At 44.9% G+C, this 27,477-nt stretch overlaps 1 protein-coding gene across 8 annotated transcripts; it reads left to right on the top strand.

The window, feature by feature from the left end:
* The first annotated feature begins 1,905 nt into the window (after window positions 1-1,905).
* per2 (period circadian clock 2) lies at window positions 1,906-27,133 on the top strand. 8 transcript variants are annotated; one of them, XM_042091376.1, is made up of 24 exons: window positions 1,906-2,080; window positions 8,657-9,153; window positions 13,449-13,547; window positions 13,903-14,060; window positions 14,480-14,601; window positions 14,715-14,916; window positions 15,346-15,397; window positions 16,214-16,356; window positions 16,461-16,539; window positions 16,684-16,790; window positions 17,058-17,211; window positions 17,400-17,508; window positions 17,767-17,916; window positions 18,093-18,186; window positions 18,305-18,476; window positions 18,807-18,931; window positions 19,292-19,492; window positions 19,610-19,867; window positions 20,287-21,257; window positions 22,276-22,419; window positions 23,519-23,711; window positions 24,033-24,261; window positions 25,380-25,530; window positions 25,667-27,133. In XM_042091376.1, the coding sequence occupies exons 2-24, from the start codon at window positions 8,774-8,776 to the stop codon at window positions 25,832-25,834; spliced, it is 4,461 nt and encodes a 1,486-aa protein (XP_041947310.1). In that variant the 5' UTR covers window positions 1,906-2,080; window positions 8,657-8,773; the 3' UTR covers window positions 25,835-27,133. The 8 variants fall into 8 exon arrangements, with proteins under 8 accessions (XP_041947310.1, XP_041947302.1, XP_041947293.1 ...); XM_042091368.1 differs by having other exon boundaries at window positions 19,289-19,492; XM_042091359.1 differs by having other exon boundaries at window positions 18,302-18,476.
* Window positions 27,134-27,477: the final 344 nt, after the last annotated feature.

Genomic DNA, 27,477 nt, shown 5'->3' with positions numbered 1-27,477 from the left:
TACCCCTCAGACTCGTAATGGCCGCCGGGTGAATAAGGCGAATGCCGGGTGAATAAAGCGAATAGCAGACACTTTCTAATGAGGAGACACAGCACTCAAAAAATCCTCCATAGAAATGCATGGGGTTAGTTTGTAACGCCAATATGGCAGTTGTCTACACATATCCCCCTTCAGCAGCAAAAAAGTCGACATGTGAATACATAGTGCCAATCATGTGGTGTATTGTGAATACATCGGGCCAATCATGTGTTGTGATATCGCCGCTGGAGCAAGGTTGGTGTCGTGATGCCTTGCACACGCGTATTTCTGCCGAAATAGATGCCCAATAAGTGGCCAAAAAGCGTTACAATATGGCCGCCGAGTGGAGGGACTTGCCTAAGAGGGCTTTGCCTATTAATCTGTGAACGCTAGGGAGGCCTCTAACCTCATCTTCGTAGAACTTGACACGCAAGGAAGCATTCTATCAAGGAAGCATGCTCGACTTTGGGAAATAGTCAAGGTGTTCCAGTAGGCTAGGTCTATCTCCCTGAAGGTGTGCGTAGCAAGGCTAAGTATTCCTCAAATCGCTGAAATAAGGCTAAAAAGGACACACATATGGTTGATTAGGCCTACTTACATTACAGGAAAGGGCGGGATCTGCAGACAACTGCCACTTTTGCATTTGGAACTCACAGGAAGGGGCAGGATGTGTAGATAACTGCCAAATTGGTGTTTTGAACTAACCCCATACATTTTTATGGAGGCATCTTTGAGTGCTGTCTCTCTTCATAAGTCTATGGTAAAATGCCCACCCCATTTGTTACCAACCATTCACAGCTCCAGGTGATTCTAATTAACACGACTTCAACAAGGTATTCATGGGTTTCATCCAGAGTGGTAGGTTACATCCCGTACCTTTCCACAGGTGTACAAAATCATGCACCTATTATGAATGCAGAGGTGCTTGGTTAACACACCTGTGGGGACCTGATGAAATGGCTAAATCAGTGATCTCACGTGTCAGTGGTAGGCCTACGCCACGACTTTCTGAAAACGGCCACACACCTCTGATAAGCCTAGGCCTACAGTATCCTAACATGATCACAAATTTAGAAAATGTTCGGCCACTAATGTCTTAGTTTCGTCTGCAATTCTAATTACATTTTTGGTCAAGCAAATCGTGTTCATATAGACTAGGTAGTCTGGCTTTGTAAAATGATGTCGTGGCTTAAGACCAACTTCACGTGATCCACTCACATTGGCTGAGCTAAATAGCCTAACAATCTTTCAGCAACTTGTAATCGTGTCAGCTACCTACCTTCAATAGTCTCTGGCAGTCTAGCCTGCGATTTTAGTTCATTCTGAAATTACGCAGTTTGAGTTGCTTGTTGTCTTCACAGGCCTATCTCCCACATTACATTAGGCTATGGTTTCAAATAGTGGTTTCTGCGCTAAATTACAGTGTCCGAAATATTCTGATAAAATGCACAACAGTTGTTAGTCCGTTGACCTGTAGCAAAGACAATAGGAAATGTTCTACAGTACACCGATATTAGAGAGCTTATTTGGCGCAGTCATCATACACATTGACTACACACACACTTGTATAACTGTTTAGATAACACTCGTTCGTATTTCGCCTCCCTGAACCAACCACCATCCTCCAAAGCCACGGTTTCATTCACTCGCAGCGGTCGCTACTACTGATTTGCCCACACGTCTCGCATGTCGTCACTGGACGTGGTTTTCCACGTGAGGCGTTTGACATACTTATGTAAAACGATTGACGGGTCTATAGACCAATAGTCTTTCAAATTGTCCATTCCCGCATATAACCTACCACTCTTAACCAATGAACACACTCTTAAGGAGGAGCGGTAGGGGGAGTTTGAATTGAGGTCATGCAGACCGCTTAGGATTCAGGGCAGAACCGTGAGTGAACATTGCACGTAGCCTACTGAGCGAGTGCAGTGTGTCAGTAGCCAAAGCCGACAACTGGATCGAGGAAATTCGGAAAGATATTGACTTTTTGAAGTTTTTGAATATCCTACTACAAGAGGACTCTTTTCAAGACACATAGGAAACCTACGTGTTTGTTAAGGTAGGCCTATGTTTTTGCTCCTTATGCGTCTTGAAACCAGTTAAGTTGTCAGGATGATGATGTTGTATAACCTATTGACATCCATTCAGTGCAATGTGACTGTTATGAAATCATTGCTGCCTCGGAAAGAATCCATTCATATCTAGATCAACTTGACCTGTTATACTAGATCATATTCATGAAGAAGACGCGTGGAAATATTTTCTCGTTTCGTTTAATTTCAATTTGAAATCTGCGTTGCATAACTGTGCCACGGCTCAGGTCAAAGCCGGTCACTGGAGTAGAGCTAGCCATGCCCATGTTTTCGTCTGAAATTCCCTCTTATCAGTTCTTTCAATAAATGCTCTAAAATTACTGTTGAGTTGACTAGGATGTCTCTTTAGTCGAGTGGTGTGGACTTACCATGATGAGAGTTGTGACTGTCTTGTTTTCCAGTTTTTTGAGAATTCATGTGTACAAGGAACTCTATTGCACTGCCCCCTATTGTTGCAACATTTTATTGAAGGAGGTCAGAAAACAGCGAATCAATTAGGTTACAATGTGTCTTATGAATTCTTTCTCTCTCGTGATGGCATCTCACATTGGTAGCCTAGCCTACATTTTTCCTCTTCTTGAAGTAGGCCTAGAACGTCTTAGCCTTTATTATGAGCGATTGAGGTAATAGACCTAGGCGTTGGCCAAACTCAGACAAAATGTATTAGCCTTCAACAGGTGAAAGGCCTCAGATATAGATAGATAGATAGTTTATTGATCCCCAAGGGGAAATTCAAGGTCTCACAGACATCACACACACATTCACTAACAGCAGAAAAAAGTAATTAAAAGTATATCATAAAAAACACAACTAAGCAATAAGGACAGTAGAAGATAAAGAATATACTAAAATACAAATTATACTAAATTACACTTAATCTAAATCAAATCTAAAAACAGTATCCACATAGTGGGTGATTAATCAAGAGGCGCTTGCAATGACTGAGGCAGGGACTGAGCCTGTGATTCTCTGTACATAGTAAGGTAAGGTGCACTGTGTGAGTGAGTGTCATGGTGATGGTGCAAATGAGTAAGTGCAACTATATCTATATCTAAAGATATGCATTTGTCTGCAATCCACTTGAGTGGAGGTTTGTTGTATTCATATTTTGTTTTTGAGATTTTTCACATTTTCCCTTTGAAAAGGTCTTCTAAGTGACTAGCCTACTTCTCACATTTGCTATCATGCCGTTGGCCTACATTGGTTTTATGTTTGAGTATCTTCATTGCTTTTTATTGATTCTCTAGTTGTTAGTGCAGGCAAACTGTTGTTTGCTTCTATATGCCATGGGTCTACACTAATCAGCCTCAATAGTAGCAGGTTATTAAAAGTGACCTAGAGGTGCTCCAAATACCTTAATCTGGTGTTAAGGCACTGAGAACACACCTCTGCTTGGACATTGTTCATTACATCCATTCTAAAACCTATGATATTTTAACTGAGACATCCAACATGAGAGTTAACTTGTAAGGGCCTTACAGGAGGTATTGTTCTCATTGCAGTAGGTCTTCAGATTCAATTATGTTATCTTTATCTTTAGTAGTTTGATTAGCAGTAGTGGAGGTTTACTACTTTAATAAATCAAAGAAAGCCATTAGAGTTTAAACTAATATCCCATGTTCCTCAGTTTAAGTGATCAGTTGTAAATATTCAGGCTTTATTGACAGTGTTGAGCTGAACCATTTATTTATCACAACCAGCATCTGGAAGTATTCTGTATATTTTGTATACTAATTTGCTCTCATTTGACCGGATGCTATTGTAAGCTGCCTGGTTCAACTTTAGAGTTGAGTGTGTTTTAAAGACTTGCAAAGATGTATACTTATTTATAGTTTATTTACTGGTTGCTATGTGATGTGGGTGTTCTCAGAGCATTCCACTAGACTGCATGGAGTGTAGGATGACGCACAATGGGCTGTCCTTAGGGAAATTGTGCTTCTCTTTTTCTTTTTTTTCTTTTTTGGCTGAGCAGTCTCACCCGTTTTACTGGTGCATGACATCGTCTCTCATGAATGGGTGTTTTACAATAATGATTTCATAAAGCATGTCATATTCCAAAGGCATTGTGAGCTGGCGCTTCTTGCTAGTTCTAGTCTTACTTCCCGTCTGGCCGAGATTATTCATTTCAAACTTTTCTTTTTGCTACCACTGAGGTTCCTAAGCTTACAACAGTATGTGGACAGGCTTCCCCCAAATGCAAATTAGACCTAAACGAGAAAGGGGATCCTGCAGATACACTATAGCCTTGGTTGGCATCTGGTGTTATTTGGGAAGTTTCCTATCAGCATGAATATTATCTCCATAAACCTGTCCACAAATGGAGTGTTCCATAGATGCAGAGCCACTGAGTTTCCTGGATAAAGGAGGTGAGAGATATAACTCTTCCACTTATCCACCTGCTAGTGCTCCACACCTTTCCAACCTGTTAGCCGACAGGAAAGTAGCAGTGTAGATAATGATGTTAAACACCTATGACATGGAAGACTATTATCTGATGTTTTTGTGTTATGGATTGCTTTTCTCCTCAGGGTCTCTGAAAGTGTTGTTGACTAGTTCTGTGGTGTCGTAATCACTGTCATAGTGATTAGTGCCGTAATCATGGCAAAAATGTACATTGTTGTCGCTATATGAGACAATAAACGGTAATGGTGCCTCATATATGGTAGGAAGTATGTGAATGGTCCAAACAGTGGATATGCCAGCATAGCTGAATTAGCGTATTAGTTGTAGCTTACAGACTACTATTGTATATAGGCTATCAACAGGCCATGAAGTTGTATATCATGATATAAAAATTCCTGGTACTGAATGAATTGTTCATGATCTGGTGATTGGTCGCTGTCACTGTGAGATGGTTAATATGGGTCAGTTCAGTTGACTGAATTTACTGAATTTGAACCGAATTTTAAAAATGTGACTTAAATGTGAATAGAAAGAGAGCGGGTTTAGTAGGATTTGCTATTGTCTGGGAAATCCAAACAATCTGCAGATTGTGGGTGAAGAATCTGTGAAATGTTTCTCTAAAAAGACAAGTTCATGATGTATAATGAGGATTAAACAGTTGCTCAGCATGTTCTCCAGTATGTCCAAAATATTTGTACATATTTGCTTTAAACTTTCCTTCATTTGACACCCCTCTACTAGTTTCAAATTATGTAAGACCTTACATAAAATCAGCCAGTGGTGAACAGTATTGCTCCGCATTCAATTACATAAATGCCTCCAACTTGATGCTGGGTTATAAAACAGCTTCAAGGGATGGTCTAACACATTACTTAAGTCATACCAAACTGAACACTAATTAATAGGCTTGTGTAAGTTTATTTGTTATTGTAATTTAGTCCGTTGTGGCACAGCTTGAGTCTTTGGGTGCTCACAGGGGCTCAAGTCTGACTTTATGTAACAACGGCTATTCAGTGTAGATGACACTTATAACACCAAGTGAGATGAACCATCTTGAAAGTTTAATATCTTGTTGTATATGTTCACTGTTAAATATACTATATAGCCTACTTTTTGTGTGCTGTTTCTTCGATTGGCTTTGAACTTTCCCTAGATCACATATTACTTTGCTTGCTGAGTGTGCCTACCTGCGACATTGTGCTTAGTCAGTGGTTTCCAGTGTGACTTTTGGCAGACTGCCATGATGTGGTCCCTTGAAAGACATTGACCTTGACTCACCACTCCACCTGTGCAATTCACTGCCTGTCTTGGTCAGAGGTCTTACCAGTGAAAATGCACCTGTGACCAGGATGTTTCTCAGTATGGCTAATTGAGTTTGTGCCAGACGAATGCATAGCCAGTGTCCCCAAAATACTATTTCACGGAAGTGTTTGTTTGTGTCTATTGGGAAAATGTCACCCCTACTTGCGTACAAGTATAACCTCTGATTGAGTTATGTCAAGATGTTCTCATTTAACTTCTTAGTCACAATCATATTACCAAGTCATTATCACTCACAGCATCCCTGAAGGGACACATTTGGTCATGCTTGGCACCTGGCTCTGCATTTAAGGTTCCAGGATGGGTCCATTCAGATTTCACAAAGCAGAGAAGGCCAGGCTGACCGAACAGGAAGGACGTGTCTGTTGTCTCTGTCAGTGTGCCAATCCGTCTAAGATCTTTTTTTCCATCTCTGTAGCCAAGCAGGAGGTCTGGCTGGTGGCTCAAGGAGCTTGGGGAGAATGCTGTCTTCTCCCTGCCTCTGCTACAATCTACATGACTTAAACATATGAAGGAAATTTGACAATGACAAGATAACAGAGATAAAATAGAGAATACCATTTGGCACAAGATCCCGTGTCAGTAGGTCAGTATTAAGTCTAGTTCTGTCAGACTTTTTGTCAGTGCTAGTTTAGTTAGTGTTATTTATTTTTTTCTATTCATGTGTTATACTGTAGGCTATTTGAAGTGTTCTGTTGTCAAACTTCAGGGCTGACCCAAGGTAGGATACATCCTCAGTGATTATCCAACTGCACACTGAGCTGAGATCCTCTTTCCAAGTAGGCCTATATGTAGGCTGTGTGAAAGCAGTTACCTGGCATACCGTGTGAGCATCCAGTGGTGCTGTAATCAACCAGCTTTTGTTTTCACTGCATTTGTCACTACCGTATACTATTTCTGAGCTATTTTCAGCTTTGACATGTCTTTATATATTAATAGGTCTATACATCCATAAGTACTTTATAAGTAATATAAGTAATAGAAGTAAGCTTCTCCCAAATATAAACCACTGGTGGACACAAGTATGTGTGGACATTCTTTTTTCAAAGCACTAGAAAGAAAAATCTAAAATAATTGAGAATATATGAGAATAATCTTGTAACTATTCGTCCCATTGTTGTTTCTTGTAAAGCATTAAGGAATTAAATCTTACTGTCCTGGGAATCTTCCATCAGACTCACCGAACTATCTTCACATTTGCACTGACTATGAACCATGAATACAGACAATGTTGTAAAACATTGAAAGAAAAAAAAAACGGTAAAATGACAAGACATTGCCCGAGAAATGAACTTTGTCATCTGTCCATATCAAACCAAAAGCCAGTTTTGCATGCCTTGGCAGGTTGATTGCATGAAGGCATTTAGATATGACGCAAATGAGGGGTAGAATTGTCACTTCTAAGACACGTGTGCATTCATGCCGATGTGCCTGGTTGAGGTGCACCCGCAGTAGGCGTGGGTTCAGGAGAGCATGTCTGCCACTCCCACTGCTCTGTGGGTTACTGGGTTACCCTGGCCTAGCGCCAGACAGGCATTCTCGTCACTGTCAGATAGGTTGGCGCAGTCTGGAGTGGGATGGAGCAAAGTTCAGAATGAAGTCGCACAAATTGCAACGTGAGTTATGTGGTTCTCACATGCACCAGGGTCAAGAGGCTACTACTTAAGCAAAAATTTGGGCAAACTCCTGCAACAGAAAAACATATTTTGGCATTTCCAAACCAGTGGATCTGGTTAATCTTTTTTTTTTTTTTAACCAGTTTGAAAGTTACTTTAGCTTTAAAGCTTTAAAGAGAAGGGGAATATCACCTTATTTTCCTTGCATTCAAATATTTGACTTCTAGGCCACAAGTGTAGGCCTGTCATACAGCAGTACAGTCTGGACTCTGAATGTCAGCCATAGATAAAAGTGAATGCTTAATCAGCCCTGCAGACGTCATACTCTTAAACATCCAAGGTGTTGTACTCTCGAGCACTCCACACTCTTACCTAACACTGAAGGAGCCTCTATTGATGTATTTCTGCATGTGTACCTAACAATGGTGATGGAGAGATCAGGTTATATTTGCCTACTGTACACAGACAAAAGACCAAGAGGCCACAGTGCAAATGATCAATGGAGTCTTTTATACATATTACATAAAATATCTTGGAACTTGCTCTCAGATGGGTTTGTGCAGTATATATTAACTAATGTTTACCTCTCAAAGCTGACCATTGTCAGTATCAATCATGACCTCATTTAAGGGACTCCCCAGGTGAATGCTAAAAAAAGTCTGCCATACATGTCTGTCTGTCTGTCTAGACCACTGCTAGTCATCTTTCATGTCTATGGGGCAGGAACGCTACACATGGTACATCCAAATGCCACCTATGTCTGCGCTGGTGCAGACACTTTAAAAGTGGGACTGTTCCCTCTCCTCTAAGCCACAGGCAAAGGGCAGCCCAGAGGCCTCCCCGACGGGGCTCTTTTGAAGGCAAGGACAGGGGTCTGGGCCTGGCAAGGCCTCAGGGTTGCACACTGCGGTAGAGAGCTCAGACATTGGCGCCTCAAGCTTTGATGTGAGGCTAGCCTCTGCTGTGAGAAGGGCAAGCGACTCGAGACCTTTCTAACCCAGCTCATAGCAAATATAGAAGAGGTGATCAAAGAGTGTTATAATGGCTGTCTGACTTTCCCCAGAAACAACTGGGGAGACTTTAAATCCAAAGGGGAAAAAACATGGTTTGTGTTTATCTGTTGTCTTTGTCACAGCCTTTGATTGTGTGTTTGCATAGGCCTCACTCATATTCTCAATTCCTTTTTTTTTTTTACATTCACAGGTCTTGGGATCCCGCGGCATCACTATTTCAAAAGCAAACCTTTGTGTGATGATGGGGTGATTGGGTTTGCCCCACTTTCTCACCAGAACCTCCACACCACCTCCACTAGCCCGTGTCATGTCTGAGGATTCCGACTCCAAGCCGTACCTGTTCTCCCCGCTGGAGGGCCAGGACGGCGGCGGCGGTGGCGGCGGCGCCGCGTGCAGCTCCATGGCTCAGCTTCACCGGATGGGCGGCTTGCCCTCCGAGGGCAGCGACAGCAGCAGCCAGGACCCGCCGGCCTCCCCGCACAGCAACAGGAAGATGGCGCGTTCCCTGCACGAGGACGTGGAGATGAAAAGCAGCGGCTCCAGCGGCAGCGGGACGGAGTCGCACGGCAACGAGTCCCATGGCAACGAGTCTCACGGCAACGAGTCCCATGGCAATGAGTCGACGGGCAGCTCAAACGGCCACAGCAAGGACTCCGCTCTGCTAGAGTCGTCTGGGAGCAACAAGAGGTCAGTCTAAGCAGGAGCAGGAGAGTTCTTTAAAAAAAGAAGTGGACAAAAATGATTTGTAAATATGCAAAAATCACATCAAAAACTATACAAGAAACAGCAAGTTTTAACAATAGTTGATGCCTTTTTGCAAATACCTAATGTTTATATTCAAGGAAAAGTGACACGTTCTTTGTGAGCGTCTGAGAATGAGTGAACTTGTTGATAAGAATCGTACATTTTTTTTTATCAAAGTTGTCTGTAAAACAATCCCACTAATACACAGTGTTGACATGTGAGAGATTAATTATTTTTATACTGTATAATGTGCTGATTTCTGATGGGTTGGCGGTTGTCTGGTATCTTTATGCACAGACACTTAAACAAATCCCTGCCCACTCCCCGTTCTATATCAGTATACTTTAGAAACTAGGATGGAATCTTGGCAGAGGAAACTCCACACATGGAGTATTTGCCTCTTCCTAGTGAGTCATAAAGTAAGAAGGTGAGTATGATACAGTAGAGCTACACATCATTGCATTTGCATGAAAATTGCAGGGTTTTTCCTGTATGGAGAATTGCGAGGTGGCCACTTCCATCACATTTCATGCCACCTCTGCCTCCAGACAAATGTCTAGTACTTGTTTACACAGAAAACATTATTTCCTAACAAGCATTGAAGTTGATATGAGAAGGCAGAGTATTCTAGAGCAAGGGATTAGCAACAGCAACATGTAATAATTGCTGAGGTAATAGCTTAATTTTCTTGTTGGGGCAGGTCTACACCTCACAAAGGAAAGATGTTTGCACAACTAGCTTCCTATTCCTTAATCCTAATGTGTAGCCTAGGAAACAGCCTATTAGCCAAAATCTGGAAGTTTCCATTACAACACTGTTAATGTTGACCTAGGAAAAACAAAACTGGCAGGTAGTCCATTCTAGAGAGAGAGAGAGAGAGAGAGAGAGAGAGAGAGAGAGAGAGAAAAAAAAAAATAATAATAATATTTTTTCAGTAGAAATGAACATTTCTGCTAATTTCATTTTTGGATGATGTAGATTATTTTGGCATTAGTGTGTTTCCATAAACTGCTGTATGGTGTATTTCTCTGTTTCTTACAGATGTTTGGAACAATAAGTTTAGTGTAGAGTCAGTAAGCACTTTCCATTGAAACATGCACTTGCAAGTTTAATAGACCCAACTAGAGTCTGGGTGAAGAGTGGAAAGCATGTTTTTCTCCCTCTTCATAAAATGGGAAGCGCATAAGTGCTTGTCCACTCCGGAGGCTCTAATGCCCCTCTGCGTGAGATAGTTGCTTTGAGGCCTCTGAACGTCACGTCACTGCCACCACATTGCTGAGCCACTCCCTCCCACTTGTTCTCCCTCAGTGTTTACTTTAAGTGAGAGCATGAGTCATATCATGGGCCAATGTCAAAGGAAAAATGGAGGTGGTTAACTTTACCCCAGATGGTACGCCAAAAGACCATCAGCAGCAGCAAGCTGGTTCCCAAGGGAACCAACTGCTGTTTACTGGAAAGATTGTTAAGCACTTTTGCACTCTCTGTTCTCTCTTTCTGTCTATCCCGCCCTCTGTTTGTGCTCCCTCTCTCCATCATAACACTGGCATTTAAGTCAGATCTAACCACATGGATGCACGAAAGAAACGTCACCAACACGCCCTCTCACTAGGTGTGAATTTTAACCGCATGTTCTACGCCTCGTTCAGACACAGCACATTTACATAATGTCCGGAGGAAATACTAGGGGGAGAGTAGTACAACAACCGGCTAAATTCGGACTTCCATATGACCGGTTATGTCGTTCAGATATACGGCCCCACCGTTTAACATCGGCAGAACCTTTGGTCTTACGAGTAGGTCTGAAAGCGCTTACTCTCTCTCCCTTTCTCTCTCTCGCCCTTTCTTTCTTTCTTTCTTTCTTTCTTTCTTTCTTTCTCTTTCTTTCTCTCTCTCTCTGTTACGTCTCATTACTTCATGCTGAGCGCCACTTTACCAAGGTTTTCACCCCAGGAGCTGCCTCTCCTCTCTGACATACCCATTTCCTACCTATCCATCAGGGACAGACCTTTGTGAGGGAAAATGGGAGAGCAGAGGACATGAGTGGTCTGTCTCATTTCCTAAAGGGCCGGTGCCTGCTCCAGGGCCAGGCCCACACCTCTGACTCAGTCGCACCTCCTTGCCCCTTTCTTGACCTAACCAATAAGTGCTGTAATGCTCTCCTCCCACGTCACCATGCTGTAACTTCCCTGGGCGAGTGTGTGAAGAAGACCTTAGCCGGAGTCCAATCATAATGCAGTGCGTCTTTGTTCAGCGCCCATAAAGTAGTTATATAAATTATATAAAAACTACCCACACCAGGTGCCAAGCCATTAAGGTTGGGTTTGACAGGGCGAGTCACTGTGCTCACGTTGAAGAGGGAATGCTTTTCCACAGCTACCCACCACCTAATATTCTAGAAGATCCTTATCAGTCCAGCTGCTCACAGACATCTGCTTGCGCTAGCAGGACTCTGAGTGCAGAGGATTTCAGCTAACCCATGATATTAACCTACTACAGCCACCTACTAGTCCACTATCTTAGCGTCCAGGTGTTGGCACATATCTGGTTATATAATTAGCTCCAAGGTAACCAAAGTGACCAGCTATTTGTAGGGCCGCTTTCCATATTAAGCGCCTTTGCTAGCTATATTGGTGCCCATGTGTACGCTTCACGGTGCTGCTGTGTTATCTGTGGCTGCTTATAGCCTTGCGGGTGTATTATCGGCCCTAATCCAAAGCCAGACGCTCAGCCGCTTCAGCAGGCTCAAGTTCGGCAGGCCTTCGCTGGCGTGGTTCTCCAGGCCTCCGCTGGCGTGGTTCTCCAGGCCTCCGCTAGCGTGGTTCTCCAGGCCTCCGCTAGCGTGGTTCTCCAGGCCTGGTTCAGGTCCTCTGCTGACACACAGCCCCAGAGAGAGAGGGCGGGGGGGGGGTACCTGGGAAAAGCTGGAAAGAGGTAGCCTGGCTAGCACCACCACTTCTCAATGAGACGTGGTCTGGGAACCAAACGTTCATTTTCTCGTATTTGAAAAAAATGCCCAGATCCGTTTATTGGGTGCCACGGATGTCTATCAAATGCGTCTGTGCATAGCTCATCATCGTTTTGCTTTCCCCCCTGTTCTGTGATTGGTTCCCTATCTCAGGCGAAAATTTTCTCCATGGTCTCCAGGCTGCCTTAGCAGCGTGAATCAAATCACGCGCAAGGCAGCATGGGAACACCCAGGCTAGGAAAGAGGTAGTTATTTGGTTGAAAGTGGGTGCTTGAAAAGTATGAATGATGAGTCAGAATGAGCTTCACAGTGGCACAGTGGAGCACATGGTGATGTGTGTGTGAGCAGTGGAGGGCCATAGCCAACCACAGTAGAGCTGTGTAGAGCATAGCCCCAGTCGGCACTCTCTCACTCCCCATCCTCCCCTCCACTTCTCTTTCATTTAACTCTCATTTTCTCAATTTTCTCTTCACTCTCTTGTACAGAGCTCTTTCTTAGTCCTCGCCTACTGAAATGAACACATTGAAATAATCAGCTGAAATGGAATGAATGGTCTTTTGCTGACAGTACCCTGTGCTTCAGGACTTTAAAAGAACATTTTGTTGTTCTTGTCTCAAATGAACACATATTGTGGACACGGTTTATATGGTAGCACATTTCCTTCTCTACAAAAGGCCTCCAGATTTTACAAGTATGGTTTTAATGTTGTTGATGTCTTGTTCTCCACTTGTTGATTAAAACCACAGAGATTAACCATCTTTTATCAGGAATAGTACTTCAAGAATTCAGAATGTTATCACCAGCTACAATGTTAAGGTGCTTGCACACTGCCCCAACAAAGGACAACCAATGGCAACAGTTGGGTCAGTGTGCACCATCAGTCTGTGTTTGTTGGTGTCTGTTGGATTGAGTTGTTTGAGTGTGACACGTCTTTTCTATTTCTGTCTGGGCTGTGTAGAACTGACCGTTCTACTAGTTCAGCCACAAGTTGTTGAGCTGCGTTTTTGTTTTTCTCTCTCTGCATAGTGGCACACATAGTTGCGCGGGGCAAGCCACCAGAGCACAGCAGCACCGTTTTTTCCTAAAAAGGAAATACAGAAATAAATAGTTTGCACAGTACAGTTTTGTGGTCAGAGAAATTGACGCTGGTACGGACTCCCCATGTCACAAAGCAGCCATGTCATCATAGAATACTTAACCTAAATAGAACTCTTCACTATCCATTTAACAGCGTAGGGAACTAACGTGACAAATGTGCTTTATGTCTTCACAGCTCAAACTCTCACAGCCCTTCACCACCAAGCAGTTCCAATGCCTTCAGTTTACTGAGTGCCAGCTCCGAACAGGATAACCCCTCCACCAGTGGCTGCAGGTTAGCAGTAACACACACATACACACATGCACGCACACACACGCGCACACACACCAGCAACCTTTCTCACAGAAATAAAGCTGTGTACTCTTATTTCTAAATGTAAAAAGCACCTAGAGCAGTATGGGGCTCTTAATGACAGCTTTATTGATCACAACAGCAGTATGTGCATTCATTATTGACATCTGTGTTAGCGCTGACGGGCGAGCATCCTCAAAGCAGGCCCACGTGTCTAGGACTCCATCTCTGCCAGGTTGACTTGGCACTTGCTAGAATCACACCTAGACATCCTGTTTGACATGAAGTCACTGCCGCTGACACGCTTGTGCGTCTGTGCATCTGTTACCCCTTGCAGCAGTGAAGAGTCTGCCAAGGCCAAGACACAGAAGGAGCTGCTCAAGACCCTCAAGGAGCTCAAGATGCACCTCCCTTCAGAGAAGAGAAAGAAAGGCAACAAGTCCACGACCCTCAACACCCTCAAATATGCCCTCCGCTGCGTCAAACAGGTGGAAGGTGAGGAGCCTTTGAGGAGTCACTTGTGTGTAGGTGAATGGGAACTTGAGCAAGAAGCTCCAGGGAAAGGACAGCCAGCTCTGTTCATGGGAGACCTCTTGGTCCCTGAACTGTCTGGGAGAATACTTAACTGACTGAGTGCAATGTGGCCTGTCTGTTTTTTCACTCAGTCAGATATGTGCTGTGTTGCATCAACGGGTAACAGTCTGTATTATGGTGCCCTTGTGATAGTATGTAGTGAGAGCCCTAGTTTTATGTAATAGCAAATTGTCAGTATAAGTCAGTATATTATTTTGAGCTACAAGAGAGGCCTAATATAGATTTGGAAAGCAGTCACTGTTTAGTGGAAAAAAGAATAAAAAGTCTTATCTGTCTCATGAGTTCTTATAAACTTAAACTTTTGTGTTCTCGTACTTCAGCCAATGAGGAATACTACCAACTACTTATGATCAATGACAGCCAGCCGTCGGGTTTGGATGTGGCCTCTTACACCATTGAGGAGATAGACAGTATTACCTCCGAGTACACACTGAAAAACACTGTAAGTTGGTTTTAAAACCATTCTTATGTCTTTAACATCTCGGGGTTGAAATGTAAATGTGAAATATGAACTGCATGTAGTTTTTGACACATGATATTTGTGTTTGTGTGCAGGACATTTTTGCAGTTGCAGTGTCCCTCATCACGGGGAAGATAGTGTACATCTCTGACCAGGCAGCTACCATTCTGAACTGCAAGAGGGACGTGTTTAAGAATGCCAAGTTTGTGGAGTTTTTAACACCTCAGGATGTCAGTGTGTTCTACAGCTTCACAACGCCTTACCGCCTGCCCTCTTGGAGCATGTGCACTGGAGCAGGTAACACACACACACACACACCACACAAACCACACAAACACACACACACACACTTTATTTTTTCTAGAATGTTTCCAGACATGACTATTGAACAGTGACAGATTGTGTCACAGGCTGCCACATATCCATATCCGTATGAGTATATGTACGCTTGTTATAGCTGGCCAACTGAACCCAAGCCCAATGATATTCATTACAACTATTTAGGATATTCTCTCAAAGGCAATTATTTTAAATGCCCCGGAAAACCTTTTATTCATTGATTTGCCTGTGTGCCACTTAATTCATGCATTGACACAGCTGTGGCTGGTCTTTAGCGGGCCATATAGTCACCTGATTGAATGGAGAGGGGAAAAACTGACGCATATGTCAGAGGTCAGCACTCATACACATTAATGACATCCCTTTTCCCCTCTTTTCCTTCAAAAGAGTCATCCCCCTCCGACTGCATGCAGGAAAAATCTTTCTTCTGCCGGATCAGGTGAGTGTGTGTTTTGTCTGTTTCCCACTCACCATCTGCCCTGCATGGTTTTATTTAGTTGTTAGTCTCGCCTTCAATCAAAGGCAGGAGGCAAACAGGAAGCAGTGTGTCCAAGCTGACTGGTGCACCTGCCTTCACTGTAGTGACAAGCCCCAATACTGCCATCTAGAGGATGACAGACCGATTACACTTTGACACCATTATAATGGCCAAAAAAGTGTCACGGTGCTGATGGACTTTGTTGCTATGCCAACCGCAACCAGTTTAAACAAGCCTATCCAATGTACTCTTGTAGAGGGCACAGTCATTTCTGGCCTCATGGGCCTTCCTGACATTATAAATTACACAGTTATATGGCAGAAATTATGTTTTATAAAATTATGACTACAAACAAAAAAAGGAAAAGTATTTTAGCAAGGATTGATTATACAACACTACTGAATCCACACCATAACTTAGTCATGTGAATTTCAATTGTAACTTTAGAATAATCAACTGCATCACTCACTACCATTTTGCTGTAGCAAAATACTTAAGACTTTGAGACAGATAATTACATTACATTACATTACATTACATAATAACTGAACTGAACTTCATAGCAGTGGCAGGGTGAACATCTGTGAATATTTTCCTACTGCCGTCACTACTCACATAGTCAGAGGGGCCCAGTGCCACAGAATGCCCAGTAGTCACCCTCCTGTAGAGCCCTGATTTGGTGTGAATGAGAATGTGTGATGTGATGTGATGCCATGCCATGTGATGTGATGCCATGCCATGCCAACCTGCCCTATTCCCTTGTTGTTCTGACCTCAGTGGTGGTAAGGAGTGTGCGGAGGACCTCCAGTACTACCCCTTCCGCATGACGCCCTACCTGATGAAGGTGCAAGACTCTGTGCATGGAGAGGAGCAGTTCTGCTGCCTCCTGCTGGCTGAAAGGGTGCACTCAGGGTATGAAGGTAAGCAAACAACCAGCACGTTGGATCTCTGTCACATCATCCTGCACAATGTCTCGACTCCTTTCATTTCAAAAAATGAATTTGCTTTGGATTTGTGCTTCCAGCTCCCAGAATCCCCACTGACAAGCGGATCTTTACCACAACACATACCCCCAACTGTGCATTCCAGGACGTCGATGAGAGGTGAGATGAGTTTTTTTTTTTCAGTCTTGTCGTCTGTATAATACAGCGTGTTGTGTGCCATGCGTTTATGTCATTAACATTGAGTATTGGAGTCCTTTTTACTTAAGAGTTGTGTTGTAAAACTGTTGTTCCTGTCTACCTCAGGGCTGTTCCGTTGCTAGGATACCTTCCACAGGACCTGATCGGTACGTCGTTGCTCATGCACCTCCACCCCAGCGACTGGGCCGTCATGCTCAGCATCCACAGGAAGAGTGAGTCTCTGCATTTCCTCTCTTAGACTATTATTATGGAAGAAGGTTTTGTTTATAGCATACACCAAAGGCCTTCTCCTGTTAAAATGTCACTCACTGAAGTGAATGACCGTATTTTTTCTTACTGAAAACACCACACACCACAATATAATGTCTTTGTCTGAGATGGACAGAACAGGACCTCAGCATTTCTGTTGAATGAGCCATTGAATGCCAGTGTAGCGTGAGGAGCTTGCTTGTAACCTCGCTCGGTGTCTCTGTACCCAGTCATGCAGCATGCCGGCCAGCCCTTTGACCACTCCTCCATTCGCTTCTGCACCCGCAATGGGGAGTACATCACCCTGGACACCAGCTGGTCCAGCTTCGTCAACCCCTGGAGCCGCAAAGTGTCCTTTGTCATTGGCCGTCACAAAGTCCGCATGTGAGTTCTGGGATGGTTTATGGAAGGGATGGATGGTTTATGGATGGTTTATCACACAGTTGCCTGAGGTTGTGACCTGTTAAATGGCAAACCTTCACCACGTCAAGTCAAATATATGCTTGTGTTGTTACCAAATCTTGTACATTGTGTTGTCTACCCACTAATTCGCTAAACTCTTCCTCCCACAGCGGCCCTGTGAATGAGGATGTGTTTGTGGCGCCAGGCGTAGCCGAAGGGAAGACCATGGACTCCGACATCCATGAAATCACAGAGCAGATCCACCGGCTCCTCCTGCAGGTGAGCCTGACCGAGAGGTTCGGTCACTCTGCCATTGTTACAGTACACACAGTTTACACCTCACCAGGTATTGACATTTCCGTTTGTGAATAGAGACGCAGCACCTATTGCAAACCTGGTTTTCATTCTTCAATGTAATCATAAGGCAAAGAAAAGGGACAAAAGGCATGTCGCTAGGTTAAGAGAGTAGGCATTGTAAGGATACTCAACCATTGACAAAGCTGTTGACCACTGCTGTGCCTGCTTGCCCCCCTGCAGCCGGTGCACGTCAATGGCTCCAGCGGCTACGGCAGCCTGGGCAGCAATGACCACCTGATGAGCGGCGTGGCCTCGTCGACCGAGAGCACGGGGAACAGCGGGCCCCGTGCCGCTCGGCCAGAAGAGGACAAACCAGACAAGGCCAAGCCTGTGAGTCAGCACTCCGTCCGTCTGTCTGTCTGTCTGTCTGTCTGTCTGTCAATACCCTGATTGCACCCTCATACCCTGAGTGCACCCTTTCAGCCAGCAGAACTCAGTCCAGTTCAGTAGGAATCCATTTGCAAGGGTCCATTGTTGCTGACATTGGTGTCCTCTTTTCCCCACAGCGTTCATTCCAGGAGATCTGTAAAGGGGTGCACATGCAGAAGGGGGTGCACATGCAGAAGACCCAGGAGCTGCAGTCCAAGAGGAGCCAAAACCGTAAGTAGGGCCAGCAAAGAACATCAGCCCCTGAACGTTCCTTGTGTCGTGGTCCTGTTCTGGTGTCCTTGTGCTGCCTTTGCTGAGCCCAATAATCACCATGCTGTCTCCCCAGTAGCGCTGCAACAGAAGGGCCCGGCGGTCCGGCCCAAGGACACGGCGGTTCCGATGAGCTGGCGGGACTCTGGGGGCAGCCCTGAGGAGCGTGTGGCCATGCAGGAGGAGCTGGCCTTCAAGGACCAAACCGTCTACTCCTACCAGCAGATCAGCTGCCTGGACAGCGTCATCAGGTGGGCATGCACATGCTTCACCTCACTGGCCTCTGTGAACGTGTCCTGTTTGAGCAGTCAGAACATTGTGTGTTTGCTCACTTTCCCGGATCTGTAAATGGGTAACACACAGAGTTGCTCAGATTAAGTTGTTCACTGCTCCAACCAGTTAACACTTTGCTTTAGGAGCCCAGAAGAGACGGGTGATTGGCTGTTGAGCTGAAATATTTAAACATTTCTTTGCTAGATTTGTGGACTGTACCTATTTTGTCTAGCTTGTTGTAAAGAAGTATACAGGGATTTCCTTGTGTACCAATAGCATTGTTGGGGATTGTGTGTATTCTCATTCAGATATCTGGAGAGCTGTAACATCCCTATCACAGTGAAGAGGAAATGCCAGTCCTCCTCCAACACGACCTCCTCCAATTCAGATGAGGACAAACAGAAAGTAGAGAGCTCCATGCAAGCAGCAGAAGGTACTTCAGGGTTTTCTTCTTTTGCTGCTAGTCTTATGCAAGGCCTCTAAGGAAGTCAAGCAGTCTGAAACCCACTAGTGTGCCTGATTAATGTCCCATCACAGTCTGAACCTCCAGTTGATATTCTTGTACAGTGACTGTTATTGGTAGATGTGTGGAAGGTATTCTAAGGCAGTTTGAATGAAAGGACTGGTGGGTAAATTCTCTCTCTCTCTCTCTCTCTCTCTCTCTCTCTCTCTCTCTCTCTCTCTCTCTCTCTCTCTCTCTCTCTCTCTCTCTCTCTCTCTCTCTCTCTCTCTCTCTCTCTCTCTCTCTCCCTCCCTCTCTCTCTCTCCATTGCTGCCCTTCTCCTCTAAGCAGAGGCTCCGCTGTTGAAAACACCGCCCACTCTGGCCACTCTGAACGTGGCCAAGAAGAGCGCCACCCCGGGGGTGGTGAGCACGTCGCTGGCCCCCCTGGCCCTGCCCAGTAAAGCCGAGAGCGTCGTGTCCATCCCCAGCCAGTGCAGTTACAGTAGCACCATCGTACACGTGGGGGACAAGAAGCCTCAGCCTGAATCAGGTAGGCTACCTCTGCATGGCCTTCCATCTGGTGCATGGTCATCAGTATCTCGAGTCGTCATGACGCTCTTGACCTATGAGTTCTTTTTTATTTATTTATTTTTTTTAATCTGTGCAGAGATCATCGAGGACGTCTCAGGCGGTGGAGAGGCAGTGGAGTGCCAGACCACCGTGCCCCCAAGTGCTGTTTCACCTCCCAGCCAGGAGAGGGAGGCGTACAAGAAGCTGGGCCTGACCAAGCAGGTGCTGGCGGCACACACGCAGAAGGAGGAGCACGCCTTCCTTAACCGCTTCCGGGAGCTGCGTGGTGTCCACGCCTTCAAGGCTGACTGCTCTCAGTACCTGGAGAGACAAAAGGGCCAGTTGGCTTCAGAAGGTGAGGGAGCCAGTGGGGGAAATGGCCACTTGCACAGGAAACCAGTGTGTCTAGTCAAAGCAAACTGGCAGTGAATGAATAGTGGGGAACATGTTGGGGCTTCACAGGAGAAATACACATATAACATCATTAAACACCAAAAAAACACCAAAAAAAAAAACAACAAACAAAAACATTTTGGTCAATTTTTACATTTGGACCAGTTTATGTGACTTAAGTTTCCCACATTCCCACAGCTCCCTACTCCAGTTTACAAAATAAGTTCTGTAAACCAGGCTGGCCTTGGTTACATTTCCAGCTGTGTTTTGTGCTTGTGGTTATTTCACAAGCTGTGTGCTAAACAATATTTTCTGAAGAGAGAAAATGTGTAATTTCACTGCTGGACTCTTCTGTCCTTTCCTCCTGTCGGTGCTCTGCAGCTGTTCCAGCGGTGCGCTCCTGTAAGCAGGGAGGAAGTGGCGAGCCGGCCGCCCGCCGCAGCGGCCGCAACAAGAAGACCAAATCGAAACGCGTGAAGCAGAACGAGTCGTCGGACAGTACGGTGTCGCAACGAAAGCAGCAGCAGCCAAGGCCGCCACTGCAGGGCCTGCAGCAGACGTCCTGGTCACCCTCAGACACCTCCCAGTCCACCTTCCCCATCGCCTACCCTGCCGTCATGCCCGCCTACCCACTCCAGATGTACCCCGGTGCCAGCGGCATGGCCCCCCAAGTGGACCCCACACTGTCGCGCTTCAGCGACAGCCAGTGCAACCAGGACCCGCGCGTCCCCATGCAGCCCCCCACATACCCAGCGCCGCTAGTCACGCCCATGGTGGCCCTGGTGCTGCCCAACTACATGTTCCCACAGATGGGCAGTGCGCCACGCCAGCCCTTCTACCCCGATCAGACTGCCTTCCCCACACAGCCCTCCGCCTTCCAGGCGCAACCGGCGTTCCAGGGGCAACCGGCGTTCCAGGGGCAACCGGCGTTCCAGGCGCAACCGTCGTTCCAGGGGCAACCGTCATTCCAGGCGCAACCGGCGTTCCAGGGGCAGCTGCCGTTCCCAGGCCAGTCCACATTCACGGTCCAGACGCAATTTGCCACACAGAACCCCTTCCCGCCGCCCAGCGGCTACGCGCCGCAGCCCTTCTCCTTCACACTGCCCACCGAGCCGCCCAAGGCGTCGGAGCCCGAGCAGCGAGAGGGCCAGTCGCGGTGCTCCACGCCGCAGTCGCTCGGCGCCCGGGACCAGCCCTCGCCGCCGCTCTTCCAGTCGCGCTGCAGCTCGCCGCTCCAGCTCAATCTGCTGCAGCTGGAGGAGAGGCAGGACAGCGCAGCCACCCCCGCCGCCACTACCGTGGAGAAGGTCCCCACCAGCGTGCCCACCAAACCCGACACCGAGCTGCAGCAGGTAGGCACTGGTCTCTTTTCACCCCCCTCTCTCTGTCTCCCTAACCCCCCTCCCCCCACATACGCACGCACGCACGCACGCACATACATATGCACACACACTTACGCACGCACGCACATGCACACACACTCACGCACGTACGCACATACACACATATACACACACACGCACTCACGCACGCACACACACACACACACACACACAATCACGCACGTACAAACACACACACACACACACACACACATGCATACACTCTTTCTCTATTGCTCTTCCTCTCTTCCTTTCTCATTATAATACACATGATGGTGTCAACTTGCCAGTAGATGGCGCCGTCACACCTCAGTTGTGAGGGTAGACTATTGTCGTTGATCACAAGGAGGGAGAGTGGTGCACCAGTGTGGCGTGTGAGCAAAGCGCAAATGTCCTCATCGTGCTTCTCCCTTTGAGTCCCCTGCATTCTCTGCGCTAAACCGCTGCAGTGTGGCAATGCAAACCCACTGAAGTGCTCTTGGGCCAAGTGTCCTCATGACCAAGTTGTCACTGGCAGCTTGTTGCACAAACCATAACGCTGAAGTTTGTCAGCTCTACAGTTATTGTCTTCAAGTGGCAGTAGCACTAACATTTTTTGTTGCTTCAATTTAAGCATGCTAGAAATCTTTTTGGAAACAAAAAGTAGTGCAATATGATAATCTGATGCTAGAATAATACAGAAAAATAAGTAGAATAATATGATAATTTGAAGTAAAATGCATTGTTAAATAAAGTGTGTAAAATAGCCCCTAATATGCAGTAGTAATGTGACTAATATTTGATAGTATTGAAAGTGATAAAAGACTACAATCCCAATGCATGAAATATCAAATGTTTTCGTGCATACAGTGTAAATAATCTATGCTAATGTGATTAAACTGCCATATTGAAGTACAATATGAAATCTTATTTACCATAGAGGAATGATTCAGAGCATGTAGTGTCCCAACAGATGGATGTTAATACATATGTCCCTTACACCCTTTAGCGCTCACTCAAACTGCCCGCTCTAGACAGGGCCTGCCCAGCCACCCCCCCTGGCCTCTGCGGCCTCAGGTCTGGGCACAGGCAGACCGATGGTGGGGGGTTGTCTTGGGAAAAGCTATTCCCTAAACTGTGTTGCAGCGAAGAGGTAGGCCAACATCGCAGCCCGCCACCCTACCATCTTCCTTTCTCCTTCCCTTTCCCATGTTATGAGACCAATGAGACTGCATTTCCTTTGGGTTTCACTGTTCTGCTGACATTGTACTTTTCCTTGGTTCATTTGATTTAATTGAGTTTTTTGTAGCCTGGATTCTGCATGTCATTATTATGCCCATCACTTCTACATCAGTTAATAAATGATATGTTTTCTTTCTGGGTGCAACTATTGTCGACTGTGAGAATTACACAGTGTTGATGAATACCATCTGTTTACCCCCCCCCCCCCCCCCAAAAAAAAGGGTAGACGGGCGTCAGGACAGTCTCTTGTCATTGCACTTTGCCATTTCTCACTCTGCCCCCACCCCCCATTTAAGATTAGTCTGCATGGAGACTAATCACACACACTTACTTTCATTACATACTGTAAGTCTTTGTGTGTATAGAAAGCGCTCTTATTGTCACATTTACCCATGAAATACAATATTCACACAAGACTGAGGAGGGCCCTGCCCACCACTGAAATTAAGCTGTTGTTGACTTTAGGACTTTACTAGTGACCACGTCTATTAACCCTGAAACATGGCTTTTGTACTTTGTGCTATGTGTTGGTGGGTACAGTTTGTGCCCATATATTGAGACTGAGGTTGATGTAGAAACATTTCCATACGATTTGCTCACAGTACCTCTCATTATCCCCCATAATGAGACTGATATGTGTGAATGCTGTATAAATCTGCAAGTGTCATAATAAGCCTACAGAGATTAAGACACTCACCATATTTACTTTCATAAATGATTGTGAAGTACCTACAGTAGGTTTGTGCTGGTGGTCAGTCTGTAACAAAAGTTTGAAAGGTGTAATTGAATTTAAGTGGAACCACTAATATAAATCTTAGTGGCACTACTGATACATTATTGTGTAAAGCGATGATTGATTTATTTGGTGAAGCAGAATGGTGATTGAGTAGAATGAGGCCTGTAAGTCATAGCACTCGCGTGGGCCGCCAGCAAGAGACCTAGAGACGGCAGTATTGCAGTGTTCCGAGTCTGAGCTAATGTACCTGACCAATCTGTTCTCTCGCTTCCAGGAGGTGGGTTCTCCAGATGACAGTCACCACAGCGATGGCAACTCCTCCTCCAGTGACATGTTGGACATCCTGCTTCTGGACTCGCGCTCAGGCACGAGTTCGGCCACTTCGGGCTCCATGGGTTCTGGTTCTAATGGCTGCGGAACCTCTGCCTACGGAACTTCAACTAGTGGTGCATCTGCTAGTGGAACAGGTACTTAAGCATAGCAACATGGCACTATTGTGGAACAGGATTGATGTTCTTCAGAGCCAATTTACTGTAGTGCAGACCAAGTTGTCCTTTTATGTCGATTAGAAGTTCAACCTTAGCCAAGTGTTGCCAGTCGTTTATGTGTGGGCATAAAGGAGTTTTGTAGATGTTTCCTCTGTTAGCAAACACGGAAACATACCAAATATGGACCAGTAAAAAAACGACATTTAACTCGATGAATATGAATCAATATTGAAAAAGTGTTGTGCTCACAGTGACCCAATGATAACTCGAGCTGCCTGCATTTATTCCACCACCTTACAGGGAGCAGCCATGTAAGCAACAACAGCAGCAACTACTTTGGCAGCGTGGACTCGTCTCAGAAGAGCCATAAGGCCAAGGAGCCTGAAGCAGCCATGACAGTAGGACAAGGTGGGGAGATGGAGGTGGAAGAGAACCAGCACTTCTCCAAGTACGTACCTCAGGACCCACTGTGGCTCCACACGGCTAACGTAGACGGGGCCAGCATGCTGACCTACCAGATGCCCTCACGGTGAGTGGGAGGAGAGAGAGTAGGAACCCCCTACCCCCTGCCACTCCATCCCTGCTCCCCCTGGACTTGGGCAACACCAGCATGATTAGACTAGACATATGTGAGCATGTTGCCCTACTCGCTACCCACATTCTGACACCTCAGGCAGTTTCCTATTTAGCTACACAGAGCTTCTGTATTTGATCAAATGGCCCACCCCCCGTAACTACATCAATGTGGTGGGACCAATGTGGTGTCATATTAATTTCACCTCATTTTAGTCTAAACTTCTCTGAGTTTGACTTAATTAATAAAATAGATTTTAAAAAGATGTGTGTGTCATGTGACCATGAGCCTTGACAAGTTTTTTCCCCCTCAAAAATCAATATAATTTTGAAAGTCTCTATCTGTGTTTTTTCCTATTTTGATTGCTATTCTAATGGAAGCTCTAAGAAACCAACTTGTTCTGTTTTGCGTCAAATAGATGCCCAATATTAGCCATGTATTTGCACTCATTTAGGTATGAGTGTAAAGGAGCATTTTGTAAGTGTTTCCCCTACCTACCTATCCAAATGCGCCTGTAAGCCTAGACAATGTTCACACCTCTGTGGACGACCTGATTTCCTCTTAGCAGTGAAGTGTGAACTGCCCTTTTATAAAAACAACTCCTTTTATCTTGCTCCATTGAAAGACTTTAGTTAACCAGAAATCAAATGAAGAGTTTGGTTCCAAAACTCTATACCCTCCATTTTAATGAATTTTCATAAATCTTTTTTTTTTTTTTTTTTTTTAAGTAATTTCAGGTGAACTGTAATTGGGTATTGTTTATTTGATTTGTTTTTAATCAATCAAAACAACACAACTGCAACTTCATATGATATTACCTGAAATACACAATTAAATAACATGACTTTTTAATGTTTTTCAAAATGGAGATATAGCGTTGTGGAACCAAATGAAACGTTGGAATGAAACGTTGGAAATAATGCCATACTGCTGGCGCATACTGATGAGGTGAACACTGCTCTAGTCTTCCTCTACGAAGAGGCTGCACAAGAGGACCAGCTTGTGATTGTTTGTGTCCCACCACAGGAGTAATGTGCTGAGTGTCTGCGCCTATTTGTGTCTCTCTCCCTCAGTGACATGCAAAAGGTTCTGAGGGACGATCGCGAAAAGCTCCGTCAGATGCAGAAAAACCAACCACGCTTCAGCAAGGACCAGAGGAGGGAGTTGGTGGAGGTGCACCCCTGGATGAAAAGGGGGGGTCTGCCCAAAGCCATTGATGTCAAGGTGACTCCCCTCGACCAGCTCCGCTTCGTTTGAGCTTTCAATGTCATTCAGAACTTGTGCTGTGCAACATACAGTACACCTTGAAATGGTGATAAGTGATTGTTTGGTGATTTTATGTCTCCTGTCTCCTGAACAGACATGTATGGGCTGTGAGGATCTCTCCGAAAGTCTCATTGAGGAAGAGACGCCTGACTTGCACATGGGTGAGACGGAAGCCAGTGAGGAGGCTTCTGCAGACAAGACTAGTGCCCAGCTGCAGCAGCCAGGCTCTTCCCGGTGTCTGGCCACAGGGACTGGGACCTAGGACTACTACTGACTACTGTAAAGAATTCATTTGACTGAATATGGAATAACACACACACACCTCCATCCACCCACATACACACAGAATATTCTGGCAAGAAAAACTGAACATTCTATTTTGTAACTGTGTGTGTGTGTGTGTGTGTATGTGTGCGTCTATATGCGAGTGTCTGAGTGAATGATATTGTAAATATGTGAGTGTGAGCAAATGTGGGTGTTGGTGTGCATATGCCTTTTGTATTTTGTATTGCTCTGCAATTGCTCTGCAATTCTGGAACCAAGTTACCAGATGAAGATCTGTCAACTAAATGTGATAAATGTCAACTTTTTTATTTAATGTCTTTCAAAATGTTTGTCTACAGATTTCTCTATATGTTTAATTATACTGAGGTTTTTTTTCATCCTTCAAATGATTCTTTGGCTTCAGACAAATTCCTCTGGACTGCTTGCCTTCTGTCCATGGTATGCGTGAATCTTTGGTAGTTGAAATATGTATTTATTTTTATACAGAGATAAATGGTGACAAAACACAACAGCACGTGCACATTTATATCTTACAAGAGAAGGTAAGCTGAGAATGGGCAGTAGGTAGCAGCACATGAGCCGGAGTGGAGCAGGGTATTTGGGTGTTGTAACACCTTTGAAGATGATTATTTGTTAACTGAAAGCTAGTTTTATAAGATTTCTGGTGGATGATTGCCTGGCCTATGGTTAACAATGGTGCTATTTCTTTTCATCTCTTTCTTTTGTCTGGAGTCATGTATACATGGTATCTAAATTATCTTCAGTAATAGGCCTTTAGCTAACCCTGAAGATAAAGCAAAAATCTTTTGATCAAAAGATTTGACCAAACAGTGCACGTAATTCAAGTGTAGCTTTTAACAGTAGGCTACATGGGTTTGCTGTTGGAAACTGTTGGATTGACAAATCCTACACACCTCTTAACTGCAGTTTTCATGGAGATGTACATATCTTCATAATCAACCATCTGGTAGGCCCTCTTCTAGTTTTTTTGTTAGGGCAGCATCCTTGAAGACCTGGGCTTAATCAGACTGGTATTGTCTCTGGTGGATAATTTTAAGGCAATTTTAACTACACTGCCATCTACTGGAAAATAAGAGATATTCGTTTTTCCCTGTTCATGTGTGAAGTAGCAAGTATGTATTTATTTCAGAGGAAATGGACAAGAGAATGTGTGCACTCTTAAATATTTGTCTCTGTGCATTTTTTTGTTAAATAGTGGTCTATTTGTTAAATAAATAATAAAAAAAAGGATATGTATGCCTTGTTTCTTTCCTAAGCTGCATTGGGCTATTTATTACACTGTTGGGTCTTTCAAATGTATTTTTGATAACATAATTACCTACATTGGCTAGGCCTATAGCCTTTAGGCAAGTTCGGCTCAACCACTGGTGATTTTTTTTTTTCTGTAAATTATAGGCTACCATCCATGACATTGTCTGTTTCATTTTTGTTAAAATATGGGTCTAAAACGTGTAGCCTATGAAATCAGTCTCTTTCCGCAAAGTGACCGATGGCCGTTATGCCATCTGTTCGGAACTAAGCAGACAGCGGTCCTCTTTTACAACACATATCCGTCAGAGAGAGCCTGAATCTGGACGCTCGTGTAATTTGGGCTTCAGA

The sequence above is a fragment of the Alosa sapidissima genome, chromosome 1 (genome assembly GCF_018492685.1).
Source record: "Alosa sapidissima isolate fAloSap1 chromosome 1, fAloSap1.pri, whole genome shotgun sequence".
NCBI lineage: Eukaryota > Metazoa > Chordata > Actinopteri > Clupeiformes > Clupeidae > Alosa > Alosa sapidissima.
Note: the sequence above shows the minus strand (reverse complement) of the source record. Positions and strands in the feature narration are given on the sequence as shown.

What these genes read in the sequence shown, in the direction of transcription:
- per2 (XM_042091350.1), top strand. Translation starts at nt 8,774, where the DNA reads ATGTCTGAGGATTCCGACTCCAAGCCGTACCTGTTCTCCCCGCTGGAG. An exon ending in GCTCAGCATCCACAGGAAGA is followed by an intron (nt 16,791 to 17,057) that starts GTGAGTCTCTGC and finishes CTCTGTACCCAG; the next exon opens with TCATGCAGCATGCCGGCCAG. An exon ending in GAAGCCTCAGCCTGAATCAG is followed by an intron (nt 19,493 to 19,609) that starts GTAGGCTACCTC and finishes TAATCTGTGCAG; the next exon opens with AGATCATCGAGGACGTCTCA.